Source organism: Epinephelus lanceolatus, chromosome 21 (assembly GCF_041903045.1).
Source record: "Epinephelus lanceolatus isolate andai-2023 chromosome 21, ASM4190304v1, whole genome shotgun sequence".
Lineage (NCBI taxonomy): Eukaryota > Metazoa > Chordata > Actinopteri > Perciformes > Serranidae > Epinephelus > Epinephelus lanceolatus.
In genome coordinates this window covers 25219680-25239190 of record NC_135754.1, presented here as the reverse complement: position 1 = coordinate 25239190, position 19511 = coordinate 25219680, and the positions used below count along the sequence as shown (strand labels likewise).

The window sequence follows — 19511 nt, the reverse complement described above, 5'->3', positions numbered from 1 at the left end:
AATAGAATGAATAAAATCAAATAAAATAAATTTGAAGTAAATAAAAATAAAATAAAAAATAATTCCTGTCCCTTAATTGCCCAGAAGTGTTTGTAGTTTCAGTAGTTAACTCCACAAAAACCACTATGCAAATATGAATGTAGCTGAACTATAAGCAAGCTGCTGCAAAATGTAGTTAAACTTCTAGGTTAGTAACATGTAGTTCATTAATCCCCAGCACAGATTTTAAACATATAACCAAAATTATTTCAGAGAATTACAACAGCCAAGGCAAAATTTGTTACAAAAAAGCTTAAAATGTGTGGGATTTTCATAAAGTTGTCTTTGTGTCGATAATAAAATCATGTAAACTGTGTTGATTAAAATCTTATCCAGTCCATACATGACACAACATATGTAAAATTCCTAATATAAGAGTGACAACAGGAAAAGTGGTTTCAATATCTGCAAAAAGGAAAGACATTACTCTCAAATCTAACTGCAAGGCATTGGCTGGAATAGTAAATAGGCTATTATTGATTAATTTGAAATTAATTTCTGTAGCTTTGGGTATTTTAAAATCATGTTAACATTCAGGTTAAATCTATGTAGTTAAAAAACACCCTACTATCAGTTAAATTGGTTTGGGTATGTTAAAAGTCATGGGCAGTATATCACCAGCATCCCCAGCTGCCAGAGGTTTGCAGCAGCAGCAGCAGCATCCTCAGCACGTCATCAGCAGGCGCCTGTATTTACTTCTGGTCCAGTTCGCCCGCTGCTGCCCGCTGCAATGGAGGTAAACAGGGACGAAGCGGAGCGCTGCATCGACATCGCGACTGCGGCGCTGACCAACGAGCAGCCCGAGAAGGCGCAGAGGTTCCTGGAGAAGGCGCAGAGACTCTTCCCGACAGAGAAAGCCAAGGGTGAGTTAAGATGGCCGAGCCCAAGTGAGGGGCGCTTCAGCTGGGGAGGATCGCAGCATCATCACCTGCAGCATCACCTGCATCCCGGATGAGCTCTGCGGCGCATGTAGCCGGGCCTGTGGTGGCTAACGAGCTAGCTGATGTAGTTAATGTGTCCATCATACCAGCTCCTGTTTGTCATGATGTCATGGATTAAACTGTAGAGCATAGCTATGAAATATAGCATGAAACAGATGTGTTAAATGTGGTGTATGTTATTATATAAGATGGCTGAGGCTAGAAAGTATGTCAACTAAAGGGCAGGAGTGGGAGAGTTTGTCACAGACCTCTGCATCCCAGAGAGCCAGCTTCTTATGTGTTAACATTACACTCACTGGCCACTTTATTAGGCACACCTTGCTAGTAGCAGGTTGGACCCCTTTTGCCTTCAAATCTGCTTTATTCTTGGTGTCATAGATTCAACAAGGTGCTGGAAACATTCCTCAGAGTTTTGGGTCCATATTGACATGATAGCATCACACACCACATCCCAAAGGTGCTCTATTGGACTGAGATCTGGTGACTGTGGAGGATGCTGGAGATGATTTGAGCTTTGTGACATGGTGTGTTATCCTGCAGGAAGTAGCCATCAGAAGATGGGTACACTGTGGTCATAAAGGGACACGGTCAGCAACAATACTCAGGTAGGCTGTGGTGTTTAAACCATGCTCAGTTGGTACTAAGAAAATCTCCCCCACACCATTACACCAGCAGCAGCAGCCTGAACTGTTGATACAAGGCAGGATGGATCCATGACGCCAAATTCTGACCCTACCATCTGAATGTTTCAGCAGAAATCCAGACTCATCAGACCAGGCAACGTTTTTCCAATCTTCTATTGTCCAGTTTTGGTGAGCCTGTGTGAACTGTAGCCTCAGTTTCCTGTTGTTAGCTGACGTTGCTGCCACGTGACTGGCTGATGAGCTATTTGTGTCAACGAGCAGTTGACCAGGTGTACCTAATAAAGTGGCCAGTGAGTGTATGTCCCTAGACCCACCCCAAGAGATACTAGACAGAACCGGCTCGCCAAAGGGTCCAATCCTGCCCACTATATGACTTTGCACACCTAATATTGATGCACTTGTGAAGGCTGAGAGGTTTCAGGAGCAACTTAAACAGTGAGTACATACTTGTGACCAAATAATTCATCCATCAAACACTTTCTTTGATTGAGGAGCCCGTGTCACAACCTCTGCTAATGTGTCTTAATATGTTGCCTACTACTGCAGGGAATTCATGTGTAATACCTGACTGGCTCATCTTAGTCGGATAAAAAGACAGATGTTCCTTTTCAGCCATTCCCATGTTGGATGCACGTCTGAATGTTTCATGTTCACCACGCTGATATTGTCTCTCCTCCAGTGCTGCTGGAGCTGATAGCAAAGAATGGATTCACACCTCGACAAGGCAGCGGCCACTCAGACTTCAGCGGGGGCTCTGGGCCTCGACAGCGGCAGACCAACAGCGAGGACACCAGACCAGAAGAAAAGCCATCAGACACCTCAAAATCCTACTCGGCAGATCAGCTGGAGGCTGTGAGGAGGTAAGGGAATAGTTTACTTTATTGGTTTACTGGAGATGTGGTTGACGCTGACACTGAGAATTGTGTGTTCTCTACGCAGGATAAAACAATGTAAAGACTTCTATGAGATCCTCGGGGTCCAGGCAGACGCCTCCGAGGATGAACTCAAAAGATCATACAGAAAACTTGCTTTGAAATTCCATCCAGACAAGAACCACGCTCCAGGTGCTACGGAGGCATTTAAAGGTGACAGAGAGCCCAATTAGAGGTCATAAGTACGGTGTCTATTAGCCCCTCTTTGTGATGATTTGACATCTTAATTTTCCTTTCCAACAGCTATTGGGAACGCGTACGCTGTTCTGAGTAACGCTAACAAGAGACGACAGTACGATCAATGTGAAGAGGAGAGGAGGCATCCCTCAAGACACGGCCCAGACAATGGAAACTTCGAGCCAGATATTTCACCTGAAGACCTCTTTAACATGTTCTTTGGAGGAGGTTACCCGTCAAGTTAGTGTCACTGCTTTGTGTTTTAATACCAAGCTTGTGATATACTTATACTGTATCTTCTGCCTATCCACCAGAGTATAATTTTGGCATTATACATTCCTGCAAACCACGCCACATTTGTATGTTTCATATACATCATATCATCATTTCTGAAGTGAAATACAACATGTACATGAGCTGAGTTTCTCATCACCAAGCCAAGACAGCTGTTAAGCAGCAGACAACAACAGACCACTGTATGAGACAGGGTTTTGTTAACATGTTGGACATTTCCAGCCGTGTTCATGGCAACAAAACCAGGTTTTTGTCAACAACTTGTCGAACATTTCCAGCCATCTTTGTGGTGAAAAAAAAAACAGGTATTTTTTAGGAACACGTCAGGACATTTCCAGCTGTGTTTGTGGCAACAAAACCAGGTTTTTGTTAACGACATGTCGGACTTTTCCAGCAATCTTTGTGGTGACAGAACTGGGTATTTTTTAATGACACGTTGGGACATTTCCAGCTGTGTTTGTGGCACCCAAACTGGTTATTTTTTAATGGCATGTCAGTATATTTCCAGCTGTGTCTGTGGTTACAAAACTAGTTATATTTTAATGGCCTATCGGAACATATCCAATCGCGTTTGTGGTGACAAAACTAAGTATTTTCCATCAACAGTTTGGGACAACTACAGCTGTGTTTGTGGTGATAAGACCAGTTATAGTTTGAGAATGCGTCGGGACATTTCCAGCTGTGTTGGTGGCAACAAAACCAGGTTTTTGTTAACGACACATCAAACACTTCCAGCCGTGTTTTTGGCGACAAAACCAGGCATTTTTTGTGAACACATTGGGACATTTCCAGCTGTGTTTGTTGCAACAAAACCATTTTTTTAACAACATGTTGGTATATTTCCAGCAGTGTTTGTGGTGACAAAACAGGTTATTTTTTAATGGCCTGTGGGAACATGTCCAACCGTGTTTGTGGCAACAAAACTGGTTATTTTTTTAAGATTATTTTTTGCCTTTAATGGATAGGACAGTGTGTGAAATGGGGAGACAGAGAGAGAGAGTGGGGACTGACATGCAGCAAAGGGTCGCAGGCCAGACTCGAACTTGCGCCTGCTGCAGTGAGGCAATGCCTCTGTACCTGGGGCGCCAGCACTATCCACCATGCTACTGAAGCCCCGTAACAACTGGTTATCTTTAACGGCATGTCAGGACATTTCCAGCTGTGTTTGTGGTGACAAAACTAAGTATTTTTTATCGACAGTTTGGGACATTTCCATCTGTGTTTATGGCAGCAAAATTTGGTATATTTTAACAACAGTTTGGGACAACTACAGCTGTGTTTGTGGCGACAAGACCAGGTATAGTTTGAGAACACGTCCGGACATTTCCAGCTGTGTTTGTGGCGAAAAAAACAGGTATAGTTTGAGAACGCGTCGGGACATTTCCAGCTGTGTTGGTGGCGACAAAACCAGGTTTTTGTTAACGACACATTGGACACTTCCAGCCGTGTTTGTGGCAACAACACCAGGCATTTTTTGAGAACACAGGAAATTTCCAGCTGTGTTCGTAGCAACAAAACCATTTTTTAACAACATGTTGGAATATTTCCAGCCATCTTTGTGGCAACAAAACTGGGTATTTTTTTTTAATGACCGGCGACAAATCAGGTTATATTTTAAAGGCGCTTCATAAAGTTTCCAACCACCGACCAAACCGGTAATTTTTTAATGGCACATTGGAACATTTCCAGCTGTGTTTATGGCGACAAAACCGGATTTTTGTTCACAACATGTCAGGACATATCCAGACATGTTTGTGGTGACAAAACAGGGTATTTTAACAACAGTTTGGGACATTTCCAGCTGTGTTTGTGGATTAAGCTTTTAAAAATTTAAGATTTTAACACATGATCTCTTTCTAGTGGTTTTGATGCCTTAATCTAATCACACGCTAACCAAAGCGTCGTCACAACATAAATTGAAACCTAAAGAAATGTAAATATTCAGCATACCTGCTACATATGAAACATAAAAATGTAGTATATTCATGGTTTGCAGAAATGTACAGTTCCCACATTTATTTTGGCGACTGGGTTGATTCATTGTAATACTTGTTATGATCTGTCTGTTAAGTGCTCCATGTGCTCCATTGATCCAGGTAATGCTAATGTGTACACCAATGGGCGGATGCGTTACCCAAGGCGAGAGAGAAGAGAGCGACAACGGGATGTGAGTTTGATGTTATTATTAGAGCTCCTGCAGATGTGAAGAGATATTGTTGAACAGCAGGGGGAGACAATGAGTTGTGTGTGATTTTATCTTTGGCAGATGTGTTTGACTCAGCTGTGAGGTTTTGACACTGCATTGTTCTCTCTGCAGGGAGGCCTCGCTCTGTTCGTACAGGTCATGCCCATCCTCATCCTGGTCATTGTGTCGGCCCTGAGTCAGATCATGGTCAACAGCCCCCCTTACAGCCTCAGCTTCAGGCCGTGAGTGTGATCCCCTGATCTGTATGCCTGCCTAAGAAGGATGTTAAATAACAGGGCTAATTGTTGTTCAGCAAAATTTCAGTAGACTCAGACAAAAGATTATCGACACAATCCCAGCACAAGTCTGTTTCATAATTGTTGTATTTTCTTATTTTTGTACAAGCCAGAGAGCGAAGAACAGTGTTTGAAGTGCCACTGCCCCAAAGTAGATTTACTTTCATAGTATTACATCCTAAGACAGATCCATTGTTTTGACTTTTCAGTTTCTTGTTTGATTCTGACAGCATCTTGATGCTGCCTCCCAAATCCCAAGTAATCTCAGACCTCTTCTGTGTTGCTGGCTCCATTCATCTGGCCTCCCTCCACGCTGCCTGCCTTTGTGTTTCAGATGCACTTATCAGCCATGAGTCATGTTGACAGAGACAGGCGGTGCCAGATCTGTCATCTTCGTGCTGCGGTCGGTCACATGATATCTCTCCCACGCTTTGTCCTATCTCCACGCAGGTCAGCAGGTTACACGCAGAAGAGGCTGACGGAGAACCTGAAGGTGCCATATTATGTGGGGGAGCACTTCTCCAGGGAGTTCACTGGCCTGAATCTGAAGAATCTGGAGCGGACGGTGGAGGATGATTATATTTCCAACCTCCGCAACAATTGCTGGAAGGAGAAGCAACAGAGTATGTTTGCCAAGAAAAACAAATTACGCTTATTTATTTATTTAACCATGAATATTGACTGCTCTTTCTGCCGTTATCAGCTCCGGGGAAATGATTAAAGACGCATTTTGATTTATATCACCCCTCATATATCTTTCATGAATTGTTTCTTGTGTTTCCTGCAGAGGAAGGCATGCTTTACAGAGCTCGCTATTTTGGAGACACTGATCTGTACCAAAGAGCGCAGAGGGCTCGCACACCAAGCTGCGCCAAGCTGTCTGAGATCTCAGCTTCATTCCATGGTTGATGCTGCTTTCATAATTAAAAGCAAGTCCTCTGCATTTTTCTCATTTATAAACACATTTTGTAGCGACTTCTAGGCTTGGGTGGTATCATGTTTTTTTGATATACCGAATTTAAAAATCCTGAAGGTAAAAATACAGACGCTCATCTTTCAACAGCTCTTTTTACACAAAGGTTAAAATGACACACCTATCCCACCCATGGTCCCGTCCTGCCGGCTGTCCCAGTGCTGTTACCACCTCCGTTGCCTGCTTAAACTGGATTTATACTTGTGTGTCAGCTCTATGCAGAGCCTACACCGTACCCTACGCACGTGGCCTACGCTGTTGTGAGCATTTATACTTGTGCAGTGGTGTTTCTGTGTCATTCTGCAGTTACACCTCCAAAACATGGTGGAGGTTTCTGTGGAGTGCTGTAAAGTTTAGTTGATTCAAAACACACATTAAACACACATTAAACATGGCTTAATAGAGACAATTTCAAACACAAGTACACAAATCAGCTTCACTATAACTCGCAGCATTCACAGACAAACACTTGTCTTTAACTAGACACGTTTTCCCCACAAATACAACATGCTAACGTTATTAGCACAAGCCTATGGCATTTTACATTTTATAAATTAGCCTAGTGGCTAGCAGACTTTTCCTCTACTTATATGAAGCCAGGAACAACAGCAACATTTAACAAAGGTAACGTTACAAGCAGCAACGCAGACCTCCTGTTTAATTTTTGTAAGCAGAAACCATTTCCCTCATTGGAACCAAAGTTTTTATTTACTTTAATTTCACAAATAAGTTAAGTCTTCCCAGATAGCACACATACATCTGGCCGACGTCGGCCCGATGTATCAAGTTTAGATCGTTAAGACGTAGCAGGGAGAGCGTTTGCTCATTGCCAAGACGTCGCTGAGACGTTGGCCTTTAATCGAAAATGACCACCACGCGACGTTCAAACGATCAATAAAATAAGCTGCGCTCAGTAGGCGTTCCTTCATTAATATTCATATGCTTTGTTAACTACGACCTTTATTCATTTAGGTCGGACCTTTCAAACTACAAATATTTCACCATCCAATGTGAGAAATCAGTGCTAACATTCAAAAATAGCTGACTGTTACCCTATTTCATGTGTAAGTGTGCACAATGAAGAGACGAAAGTCAATTTGACAAACTTTATTTTCAAATTTCCACAAACAATATCTGACGGCCAGTCCACTTCTCCTGGCAGCCTGCAAGACACAGAAAAGACGATGAGCACATAACTTCAAGAAACAAATCCCAACTTCACCACTGTATTTTTTTTAGCATTTCAGCTGTCTTTTAGCCAGATTGAAGGCTTTGGGTCCGTCACTCTGCTTAATTTAGTGTTGAAACGGTTAAATAACAGGATCCGTTAACTCCGTTAACTGTTAACAGCAGCTCAACAATCAGTCCTTCATCTCGGAAAAACTGTGGTTTCAAAAATGCTCTATTACCTGTAGCCACCGGGTCAGTTTGCTTTGCAGAGGAGGAGACCTCGACTGATAAATTGCCCATAAAATCACATTAACAACATACTGAAGGCATCCTTAAACTTCACTATTTCACCTCCGCGCTCCTCTCTGCTGGTCTCACCGACACTTCAGCACCCGTTCTGGGATACACAGTGTCGGCCCGCCCCGCCTGACCTCTGTGCTCCTCTCCGCTCCTCTCCCAGACACTTGAGCACACGTCCAGGGCCCCGGAGTGCTAATTATGTGTGCTAATTAGCCTAATTTATACAATGTAAAATGCCATAGGCTTGTGCTAATAACGTTAGCATGTTGTATTTGTTTGGAAAACGTGTTCAGTATAAGACAGTTGTTTTGTCAGTGAACCTTGTGAGTTGTAATGGAGCCGAATTATGTGCCGTTACCTTTGTTAAATGTTGCTGTTGTCTCTGGTTTTATATGAGCAGAGGAAAAGTCCACTAGCTGCTAGGCTAATTTATACAATGTAAAATGCCATAGGCTTGTGCTAATAACATTAGCATGTTGTATTTGTGGGGAAAATGTGTCCAGATAAAGACAAGTGTTTGTCTGTGAATGCTGCGAGTTATAGTGAAGCTGATTTGTGTACTTGTGTTTGAAACTGTCTCTATTAAGCCATGTTTAATGTGTGTTTAATGTGTTTTTTGAATCAACTAAACTTTACAGCACTTCACAGAAACCCTGCCGCCAACTAGTGTTTTGGAGGTGTAACTGCAGAGTGACACAAACACCACCGCACAAGTATAAATGCTCACAATGGTGTAGGCTCTGCATAGAGCTGAGGCATAAGTATAAATCCTGCTTAATACGATTACATTTCTTGACATTAACTAGACTGAAAAAAGAGAGCTTGCAAAATGAAGCAGCTTATCAGTCCGGGGGTTAGTGTGTGTAGCTAGCGCCACACACAAATACCGACATACCCCAGTGAAATTTCAGGAAGGTGTTAAAAAATAGATATCGCCCAAGCCTAGTGACTACCTGCATGTTCTGTTTCATTTTACAGCATGATTTTTTTCCCTTCTTGTCTCCAGGTTTCCAGAATCAACACAAAAGATTATCGGCTGTAAATAGATGAGCTTTAACAATCTGGAGACGGAAGATGATTCAACAAGCAACACAAACAAACCAGCACCAACCTGCATCAAAGTGATCACACAAACTGGTTTAAGCCATTTCTGCGGACTTTTAGTATGTTGAATTAAAATATAATATGAATATAATGTTTTGACATGGAAAAAAAGAAAAACACTTAAAAAAGCCAAGCCCCAGTTATGACTGGGAGCTATGAAGCTGGCAGAGGTCACTTCACGGTTTCTGTGAGAATGCAGTATGAAACCAGACTGTAGCAAGGTTAGATATAGTCATACGGATGTTATTTATGTAGCAGTTTATTAGGTACCACAGAGAACGCTTCCTCTTTTATTTCACACGGTCAAATCAGCGGAGTGGACGAGTTCGGTTTGACTTCAAATGCACATTCTGAAACTATGCAGGAATAATGTGAAACCTCTGATGAATTTATAGTCATAACGTCCAGGGTTTGTCAGACACTTGAACACCTGAGATTTGTCTTCTTCTGCTGTGTGTGTGAGAGATAACAATTAGGAAATGTCCTTTTACACTTTGCCTCTTTTAAATGTAGTAGGGATAGAGTTATGTATATTAACATTATGGCACTTCACAATAAAAGCCAAGGGAATGAGAGATGTGCCTACCCACAAAGTGGGACTTTAACAGGTTCTAGTTTTTGAGTACAATGCCTCTGATGAACATCTGTTGGAAGAAGCTATTTTTGTCACACCTTTTGAGTTTATAGTATGCTATTTATGTTTTAATTTATTTAAAAAAAAGGATTATCAGGCTAAGACAACAACACAGTTCTCGCTCACCTTTTCCACCATGTTTTTACTCCCGGATGAAAAATAAAATATGGATGCTTCAATCGTGTTGGACGTGACTCATTGCTCCGAGCAGAACAAGCACAGAACATCAGAGTCAAAAGCTCAGTCAGCACATTCAGCTGAGAGGCTGGCTCGCTGAGAGTGGGAACTGGAAACATGGCTTTGCACACGATCACATTTTAGAGGACGTGCAGCACGTGCCGGCAAGAAGTACAGCGTCACATTCTTTCACCGCAAATGTTCTCAGCTGTTGTTGGCGGATGCTGTGCTGCAAAGAGTTGTGACTCGTCGCAAAACTTTTCCGAGGATGTGGTTGATCATGGCTGGCTCACTTTTAAGTGAACATTGTTACTCTCTATGACACTTATCTTAGTGTTCTGAGATAGTTTGTCAAAGGATGCAGCTTCATATAGATGTTGTACATTTAGCAGAATCAAGCACTTGCATTTTTGCTTCGTGCAGAAACTTTCCTAAAGTTTCATAGGTGTAGATTTCTCATGATTTAGAACAAAATAGACAATGTATACACCATAAGTTGATGCACAAAAGGCACAAGTTGGTGCATACAATTCACCAGAAGGCAGGAGATAAGTGTTTGACTGTCAAAGCACCCCCACAAAATGTTAAAATGAAACCTACACCCCTGCAAATTTCCATAGGACACCTGAATCTGCATGCAACGCTGCAAATGCATGACCCAAAGCTGAAATAAAATGGCAGAGAGAGAGAGCTGTTAAAAAAAATAATTTATTTGCAGTCATGAAAGTACAAAAAACAGTGCAATGTTATGAGTATTTGAATGTCAAATAAATAAGGTGAAAGCAGGACAGGTCTACACAGATACAAGATCAAATTACACTTGAAATCTTAGCTGCAGCTTGCACATAAACTGCACAATGCAAGCAGTGGTAAGCCTTTGCTCATGGATTCAAGCAGTCACTAAGGTCCCTAATGGTTTGCATGGTGTACAGTTCGTCACTTGGTGTACATTACAACTTAATGCCATGTATAAAAAAAAAAGAAAAAGAAAACACAATGGTCTTTAATCATATAGCTAGCTGCCGTTGTGTTTCAATAGAAACTGAGGTACGCACTTCCGCAAAATGCCGGTTTATCACATATATCATGATGTACAATGTAATTGGAAAAGCAACACTTGCTCCAGATACCATGGACTCCCTTACAATGGGAACAATGGGCTGCATCGTGACAAAGTCCATCCGTACACTTCTGAAGGCATCATATACATGTACTAATAGTCATAAGGCCCTTCTGTGAGCTTTACTGGGCGTTTTAAAAACGCAGAAAAACATCAGGTCCTTTACATTTCTTAACATTCCTCAATGAGCAGTTCCTCGGAACAATACAGTTTCTTCTTAATCACACGGAAACCGGTGCTAAGTTTAATAGCTTGTCTCACGACTGGAGTGGAAGGGGACTTTGTACTAAATAGTCCTTGGATCTTTGGCCACAGCCCGCCAGACTCCAGCCTCAACACCAGAGTCAGCTGGAAGGTGGGGACAAGGTAGGGGTCCACGGACAGCTGTGCCATACTCTCGCAGGAGGCCCCTTGCTCCACACAGAGGTCGATGAGAGCCCCTCGTAAGCCGCAGGGCTCACTAGCAGCCAGGTGAAGGAGCTCCTGTCCGATGTGCTCCAGAAGTTTCTCGGGGATGAGCAGTTTGGTACACCGCAAGGCGCAGTCTGAGTCTTTGGCCTCTCTCAGGCTTCCTGCAATAAGGTCCACGACTTCTTTCAGGATTGTCTCCTCCATTGGATCATAAAACAGGTCCTCATTGCAGGGGGGCAGGTCACCGGAGACATCTGACCCTGTTGAGAAGACACAATGAGTTGGAACCATGAAGAAGAGGAGAAGCTAGTTTGAGTCTGATTCATTAATGATTGCAAAGTTGTTTACCTGAGTCTGAGAGGTCACTCCGGCTGCCATTGTTGGACCCTGACTCCATGCTGCTGCTGGCTGATGTGCTGAAATCAGCCCATCTTTGCACCAGTTTGCCCCAGGACAGCCTCCTGGGACTGCTGTCCACTGGGGACGGGGGTGGGCTGCCCATATCAGTGGGTGTAGATAGAGCAGGCATAGTTATCCTCTTTGCAGTATTCAACAGCTCCTGTGGTTGGTCAGCTGTTTGTGAGGAGACAAAAACAACAGATAAGCACTCAAACTCGACATGAATGACACTAATTCAACATTAAACATAATTAATACTAAAACACAAGTGTCGTTTAAAGTGTAGTTTGTAAGGGAATATATGAACACAACAAGTACAGCAACAATAGTTGCTAGCTGCTGTTAAACTGCTCAAATTAGCATGTAAGATAGCAAAAATCAGCAATAATGACGTAATACTTACAGCTTAATCGATAGCGTTGACGTTCAAGTCCGTTGTCGATGCTCCAGATATTTATTCGACTGGTTATTATCTGCAAAAACAACCATCTGGCAACTTCTATCCTCAGAGCTCCTTCTGTCACACACCAGCTGCCGAGCTCTGCGGGTTCGTCCTGCAACAATGTTTATATACTCCCACACTAGGCCACGCCCACACGCACCCAGCCAGCCAATCAAAAAGGGAGGCACGCCATCGGAGCTGTATCTTGCCTGGTAACATGCCAGCAGAGGAGAAAGACAAACAGGAGGAGGAGAAGGGGGGCTGGGGGTGATGAATAGCAGACCCCAGTGTTATGGAAATGTACAGGGGGCTTGCCTGGACTTGTCATATTGTATGTCTTTGTTTCTTATTATTCAAACGCATTAATAAATGGCTGTGCTGTTTGTGCATGGAGCGCACTGGCTGCATTGATTAAAGCCCCTGTGCAGGCTCGGCTTAGCTGGCTCAGTGTTGCAGTGTACATTACGTCACCTATTTTTGCTCAAGCATTACATCAGAATTTTTCATCTGCCTCACAGAGGTGCAAACAACACAGTGGGCTGCATGAGAGGACACAGTGTACGCGATCAAAAGATAATAAATAGGTGTTATGATCGTGGAGACGTGCATCTTTCTACATTTGGGGCAATAAAAACATTTAGAGGAAAGGAAATGCACCAGCACAAACAATGCTATTTAATTATTTGATTTGATTTTTATTTGTCTCAAACAAGCACAAGCATAAAAACAGGCAGTATATGTAATAGAAAAAAAAAAATGGCACACTGTGATAACGTGCAAGTTCGAGAAGGGGCTGAAGGAAGCAAAGCTTATCATGTTCAGCCCCCCCCTTACACTGTCATATAAGCACATACATAATCGATAAATCTGTAAAATCTTAAAAATTTAAAACATTTAGTCTTTAATATGAAATAGAGCCCTGCTTATAAACACACAAGGCTAAATAAAATCCTTTCTAAAAAAAAAAAGTATAAAGTACAAAATAAGCAGTCCAGTTGACTAAGAGTGATTGTTTGTAGTTGTGTTTAAATTGTTTTAAGTTAATGCACATTTTTGTGTCCTCTTCTAGTTTATTCCACAGTTTTACACCACAGACAGAGATGCACATACTTTTCAGAGCTGAAAGGATGGTAGGATGTTTAAAATTGTGATTCCCTCTTAAATTGTATTTTCCCTCTCTGACCATGAACATCATTTGAATGTTGCTTGGTAACAATTTATTACAGGCTTTAAACAGAATTTGAACAGTTTTGAATTTAACTAGGTCCCTGAATTTTAAAATACCCGATTTTAAAAACAAAGGATTAGTATGATCAAGGTACCCAGCGTGATGAACCATCCTTATGACTCTTTTTTGTAAAGTGCAAATCTTTTGTAAAGTGCTTTTGTATGCATTTCCCCATACCTCAACACAGTAGGACAGATATGGATCAATAAGTGCATAGCACAGAATTTGAAGTGATTTCTGATCTAAAACGTGTTTAGTTTTACCCAGTATTCCAATGCTTCTGGATACTTTGGAGCACAAATATTTGATGTGAGGTTTCCAGCAGAGCTTATGATCAATTAAAACACCAAGAAACTTAATTTCGTAAACTCTTTCAATTTCAATATTTTCAATTTCCAAATGTACTTCCTGCTTAATTTGACGATTTCCAAATATCATAAACTTAGTTTTGTTCAGGTTTAACGATAATTTGTTTACATCAAACCAACACTTTATTTTTTGCAATTCACTTTTGACCACCAATAATATTCCTCATGTGATATAGCTGTCACAATATATATTCTGCTGCTATCAGTGTTTTAAAACATTAAAAACACTGCACAGGGAAAATTAAAAGAGTGAATTTGCAAGTGAGTCACATGCCAAATCATGAAAAACTTGTCATGCAAAGCAGAAACTGTCTGAACAGTACATCACATACATAATATGTGCTCAACACAAAAAAAAAATATTTGGAAAGCAGCCAAATATACTGTGGTGCTACACGTGAGGGGGATGGACTGTACTTTAAGTCAGAGAGGAAATGAAAGACATAAACACGTGTGGAAGGCACAGCATGTTCTAAAGGGGGGTGGGTGTTGTGAATCGAGAGTCATCCTCGGAAAGTTTCAACTGAGGAAAATGTATTTGTTCCTTTTTTTAAACACAAAGAATGTGGACAAAAGTGAAAGGCTCCAGTAAAAGCAGACATTTCAGAGCTATGCGCAAACAACTCCTCCAAAGTGGATTCCTAGAAAGTGTGATGCAAAGCGACCTTTTGAACTCCTCGGGAGGAAATCTAAGCTGCAGCCTGGAGGTGTGTCTTGTTATGTCCAGGGCCGTCCTTAGACATTTACTCCCAGAACAGTACATTCTGTACGCTCCCCACCCGTTTGTTTGAAAACATCCATTCACTGAACAAAACAGCAGCGTTTCCTCGCTGTCAACACAGCAGGGAAGTGACACGGAAACAAATCGCATCAGTGGGCATCGGAATCAGAGAAAAACTGAACAGTCAACATAAAACAAAGATTTAGTTGCCTATCTAGAAATTAACTCAGTGACGTTCGTGGGACAAACAACAGCAAGAGAAAACAAACAGTACAAGGAATGTGACAAGTATATGACTTTATTCACAAGCTCTCTTTGTTTCGGGTGCTGCTGCATAGAGCAGCGCCGAGGAGCAGGCAGCAGGTTTTCAGATTTATGAGTTACAGTGCAGCCATGTAGAAACACAATGCCTCACTTCAAGGGATTTATTACCAAAGATATTATTTCCCTGTTACACTGAGGCAAAGGGCAGATTGGAAAACACGTGACAGCCTGCATCAGCTGAAAAATATATTAATAATCTATGACAACATTGTGAATTTAGTTGAGAGTATAAAGAAGACTGGTGACGGAGATTTGTTGCTGTACGCTTTAATAAGTTGCTTTAAAAAAGAGAAACCATGCTCATACAATAGTCATAAATAAAACATCTCACATTCAGTATCTCCAGATAATATTTAAGATATAGAATAAAACTATAAAGACGGAATAGAATATTTATGAACCAAAGGCATCTGGGTCTGTTTATTTAAGACGGTGTGAATCCCAGTAGCTGTTCTATGGGTTTGTACCGCCACTCGTCTGCTTCCAGCTCCTCCACCAAGCTTGCGAGTTTCTCCATCCGTGACACTTGTTGATCTGCGAGAACACACACAAGTGTTACTTGATTGAGGGCGCCAGGTTTGCACGGATCAGCCAAAACAAACATATTTTGCATGAACAGTCAGCGACTCACCGTGTTTAACCTGTTTAAGTGTGGAGGCAACTTGGTAGCTGAACACGGACTCGCACAGAAATCTGTCAGAGCCGTCTGAAAAGAAAAACATCATGATTAGCTGAATATCTTACTTTGATTACAATTAATGAATGATTATTTTGTTTTTGGTTTTTGCCCTCATAGTTCCCTGACAAGGTTTGTACAGCAGATATGCTATGGACTATTAAAGCTGGGATACTTTTTGATTTTAAAATAACTGAAGGAAACACACACAGATGAGCTATTTATGATTTTTTGTTGAATATTTCAGGATTGAAATCAAAGCTTGTAATGAAAATGTCTTACGAAAAGGTTGCATTCTAGTTTTAATGTAAAAAGGAAGTTCTCTTAAACAGTATGAAATAAATAACTTTGATAATGCCATGTCAAAAATAAGAACTAACACTTGCTTTTTACGACATGAGTTGTGCACGTTTTGCACCACAGTTTGGTAAAAAGAAATATTTGGCATGGTGTGTCTTCTGTCGAGACTTTTAAGGAGGTGTTTAAACCCACTGTGCTCCACTGTAGCTATGGGAAACATGTCCCTCGTGATGTAGTAGGAAATGGCGTCACTTATTTCTTTCCATTTTCTTGAATCTTCATATTCAGCAACATGAGTCACGTGACTACACATGCATTGCTATGTTTTTAAGGGGACAGTGCAAGAACAAAGACGTCGGTTTGAGGCTCTGAATGTCGGTGTCGATTATTTTTCGATTAATTGCCCAGCCCTTTGTGCAGCAGGTAGTGACACCTTTAATTTAGGGAGGGGGTGGAACGAAGGCGGTGATGCTGATGAGACAGGTGCACATCTCATCCCATGCTCACGTGTTGGGAAGACTGGGGCGGTGAAGTGCAGAAAAACCAGTAGGCCTAAAGCTGTTGTAATCTGTGTGTAGTGAGTTTGAGTGTTTTTCACATTTATTGTTTCAATGCACTTCAGACATGCTTCCCTGCTGGGTTGAAGGCGGCTGGTAGTCGGTGGGAAAGTAGATTGGCATACCAGGTGTTTTAAATTTTAACCATGTAGTTTAACATTTTTGTGTATATATATATATATATATATATATATATATATATATATATATATATATATAAATATATATATATACTCTGTAATAAAGTGTTTAAGATTATCCATTTGTGTCTCTACAGAGCATCAGTGGTCCATTAGCTGCACTTGCTGTGGGACTGTCCGGTCCACCCTGGCACATGAGCTGGTAACGGGAAAAAAGATGTTTGTTTGTGTTTGTTTGTTTGTTTGATCTGCCTACTCCCCTCACTAATTACCAACTCGCTCAGGTTGACCCCAGTCAGACAGTCAGGGCAGGCTGAAAGTGTCCCGTGGTTGACTGACAGCGAGGATAATCATGTGTGGAAACTTTGGAAATGTGTTAGCACTTTGAGTGCCAGACGTATTGACTGCAGTGTGCACGGGTGCGAAATCAGAACTTAAACCCTGCCTTGTAAGTGATAGCTGGGGGGCAAATCCTGAGGAGGGGGAGGTGGGAGAATACAGATTGTATGTCGAACTTCTGTAATAAAAAGACTTTTTTCTTACTTCATCCCCTGACATTTCTTATACTAGAGCCCATGTTAGTTTATCAATGAAAACGTGACATAAAAGAATGTCCTGAAGAATGAATCCAGTCACCACTTACTTGTTCATTCGTTCTCTCCCTTTTAAATTTCACTTCGCCATTGCCTCTTAAACAGATGCATGTGCGCTCGTGATTTAACTCACCAATGCACATGCAGCACTGTCATGTGCAGCTAATATAGTTCGGTTGCCTACGCTATAACACTTGGAATGACCATGACCTGGATGACTGAGAATCTTCACCAACAGTCTTAGTCTTCCATCTGTGTATGTATTTTCAGGATAATTTCATGCAAGCAATGTTTGTTACATGAGTACAAGCTTCTAAGGCCGTTGAATGTATGACCCTGTTATGTAACTAAAAGATTTCAATGGTGGTGAAGCCTTGGTGTTCACAAGGCTAATAGAAAGTCAAAATGGTGCTTTAGAAGCTACTCCTGAAAGATTCGTTCAGGTTAAAAATTATGCAATTTTCAGCCGTCAGAGTTTTGTAAATAAACAAAGAGAAAAGTTTGAGACCTTCGGCATTTCTGCAATCCAATTCATCCCTTTATAAGCTGTTTTTAACCTTGTAGCACTCAAAAACTAACCACATGAATTGGTGTATTTTGAAGCGGAGGTGCCCGATTGCCTTTTACCTGCACCTGCACTGGTAACCTGGTCACTTTACAAGGTAGCTACTTTGTTTTCAATTGTACTGTGCAGTGTGTATGTGCTGCTTCTGTTATGTTAGGCACACGAATTTACTGTAGTCTGCACTGTACCTTCAATTTTATTTTCATTTACTGCATCTACTTGTTACATGTAGGACTACAGATGGAAATAAGCATTTCTCTAAATCTGGTGCAATCATGTTTTCATTTCTTGTAAATGATTAATGACACTGCACAATGTCCTCTTATAAATCAATAAACTTAACCAAATGAAAAGATAAATGACAGCCAAAATTTTAAAAAGCTGGCAGCCGTAGCTCAGAGGTGGAGCAGGTCGTTCACCAATCAGAAGATCGGCAGTTCGACCCCTGTCTCCTCCAGCCTACATATCTGGCACCTTGTATGGTAGCCTCGGCCACCAGTGTATGAATGTGTGTGAATGGGTGGATATGACTCGTAGTGCAAAAGCGCTTAGAGTGGCTGGATGACTAGAAAGGCGCTATGCAAGTGCAGGTCCATTACCATTTGGTAATCCATTTTGGCATTTCCAGCTTCTTCAAAGGCTGTGGCACAATAACAACGACTTGTCACTAGTTTTCAGCTGTGACTGTTTCAGCTTTTTTAGTTCTAGCTGTCAATGTTTAATTTTGGTGATTCAGTGTAAAAGGAGATCTTTGTTGGCTTGAGCAGCTTGGGAAATGGATTTAAAGGTCTTTACTGTGCAGCCCACCAATTTCATTTCTTCATATATCATAATCTTGTTGCTCCAGCCGACAAAAGAGGCTTTGAGGAATTTGGAAATGTCTTCACAGTAGTTGCAAGACTTGCCAGATCTTTTCAGAGTTGGGCTTGTGTGAATCATTTAGAGACCTGTACTTAAATTCAAATGCACACTACTACAATCTAAGTTAGTACAATAATTGCAAGAGAGGCACAAGCTACTTTGAACTAACTTAGACGGTCCAGCACTTTAACATACAGTGTGTTGTCAGTCTGATTCCTTCAGCCCCTGCTTTGGTGGGAAAACAGCTAAGTAGAGATGCCTTTAGCTGCGTGTTTTCTCATCTCACCTTCCATCATTTCACCTGCTCCTTTAGGATATGTGTACAGGACTTTCCTTGGAGGGATGAGCTCTGAAGCACTGAACCCAGAGCCAGTCACCGAGCTGCCGCTCACTCCTCCCGCAGAGGAGGACGAAGAAGACGCTGCCATCGCCTTGGAAAACTTTAAAACACACACACAAGAAAATATGTTGTACTGCTGCTACAATCTACCAAGCATACATATGGAAGACTAGCATTTTAGTTATCACTATAGCCACACCAGCCCAAGAAAGCTAACGTTAGTATGTTAGCTTTCCTGTCTTTCAGTGATAGCAAGTTATTAACTGCGACTTCTATGCTAGGTGGCTAGCAAAGAAGCTAACTACTCTGGTGGCACCGATGTGCGCAGCGACCATTCACTATTAACGTTGCTAGACACAACATGGCAATAAGTAACCTTAATAAAACAATAAAACGTACCGTCTATGTGCTAGTATTACTATTATGGGCTCAAATCCGCGCAGTTGGTTTTGTTGTTTATATGTTTCTGCTTGCCACTATTCACGACAAAGAAGGCGGTTTACGTTTGAAGCGGCGTCACTCTTGCCGTAGAGTTGAAACTAATGGGGACGGGTCGTTTCCGTTAATTTCCGTTTGTAGATCTACTGAACATGAAACGCC

The 19511-nt window shown here is 41.6% G+C and overlaps 3 protein-coding genes across 3 annotated transcripts; 1 reads left to right on the top strand and 2 right to left on the bottom strand.

The window, feature by feature from the left end:
- The first annotated feature begins 731 nt into the window (after positions 1-731).
- Positions 732-9868, top strand: dnajb12b (DnaJ heat shock protein family (Hsp40) member B12b). The gene is made up of 9 exons (XM_033610806.2): positions 732-902; positions 2304-2484; positions 2564-2709; positions 2800-2973; positions 5124-5194; positions 5345-5454; positions 5959-6131; positions 6296-6437; positions 8958-9868. Exons 1-8 carry the CDS (start codon positions 770-772, stop codon positions 6415-6417), a joined length of 1110 nt encoding a protein of 369 aa, XP_033466697.1. The 5' UTR covers positions 732-769; the 3' UTR covers positions 6418-6437; positions 8958-9868.
- Positions 9869-10558: 690 nt separating this feature from the next.
- On the bottom strand, positions 10559-12338 carry ddit4 (DNA-damage-inducible transcript 4). Its single transcript, XM_033610786.2, has 3 exons — positions 12200-12338; positions 11746-11970; positions 10559-11657 (listed from the first exon to the last, which is right to left on the bottom strand). The coding sequence occupies exons 2-3, from the start codon at positions 11924-11926 to the stop codon at positions 11158-11160; spliced, it is 681 nt and encodes a 226-aa protein (XP_033466677.2). The 5' UTR covers positions 11927-11970; positions 12200-12338; the 3' UTR covers positions 10559-11157.
- Positions 12339-14835: 2497 nt separating this feature from the next.
- Positions 14836-19458, bottom strand: anapc16 (anaphase promoting complex subunit 16). The gene is made up of 4 exons (XM_033616665.2): positions 19311-19458; positions 18858-19011; positions 15511-15585; positions 14836-15413 (listed from the first exon to the last, which is right to left on the bottom strand). Exons 2-4 carry the CDS (start codon positions 18997-18999, stop codon positions 15304-15306), a joined length of 327 nt encoding a protein of 108 aa, XP_033472556.1. The 5' UTR covers positions 19000-19011; positions 19311-19458; the 3' UTR covers positions 14836-15303.
- Between the last annotated feature and the right edge of the window lie 53 nt (positions 19459-19511).

What these genes read in the sequence shown, in the direction of transcription:
- ddit4 (XM_033610786.2), bottom strand. Translation starts at nt 11,926, where the DNA reads ATGCCTGCTCTATCTACACCCACTGATATGGGCAGCCCACCCCCGTCC. An exon ending in GAGTGACCTCTCAGACTCAG is followed by an intron (nt 11,658 to 11,745) that starts GTAAACAACTTT and finishes TCTTCTCAACAG; the next exon opens with GGTCAGATGTCTCCGGTGAC.
- anapc16 (XM_033616665.2), bottom strand. Translation starts at nt 18,999, where the DNA reads ATGGCAGCGTCTTCTTCGTCCTCCTCTGCGGGAGGAGTGAGCGGCAGC. An exon ending in AGCAGGTGAAATGATGGAAG is followed by an intron (nt 15,586 to 18,857) that starts GTGAGATGAGAA and finishes TTTTCTTTTCAG; the next exon opens with ACGGCTCTGACAGATTTCTG. An exon ending in ACTTAAACAGGTTAAACACG is followed by an intron (nt 15,414 to 15,510) that starts GTGAGTCGCTGA and finishes GTGTTCTCGCAG; the next exon opens with ATCAACAAGTGTCACGGATG.
- dnajb12b (XM_033610806.2), top strand. Translation starts at nt 770, where the DNA reads ATGGAGGTAAACAGGGACGAAGCGGAGCGCTGCATCGACATCGCGACT. An exon ending in TGCTACGGAGGCATTTAAAG is followed by an intron (nt 2,710 to 2,799) that starts GTGACAGAGAGC and finishes CCTTTCCAACAG; the next exon opens with CTATTGGGAACGCGTACGCT. An exon ending in TACAGCCTCAGCTTCAGGCC is followed by an intron (nt 5,455 to 5,958) that starts GTGAGTGTGATC and finishes ATCTCCACGCAG; the next exon opens with GTCAGCAGGTTACACGCAGA.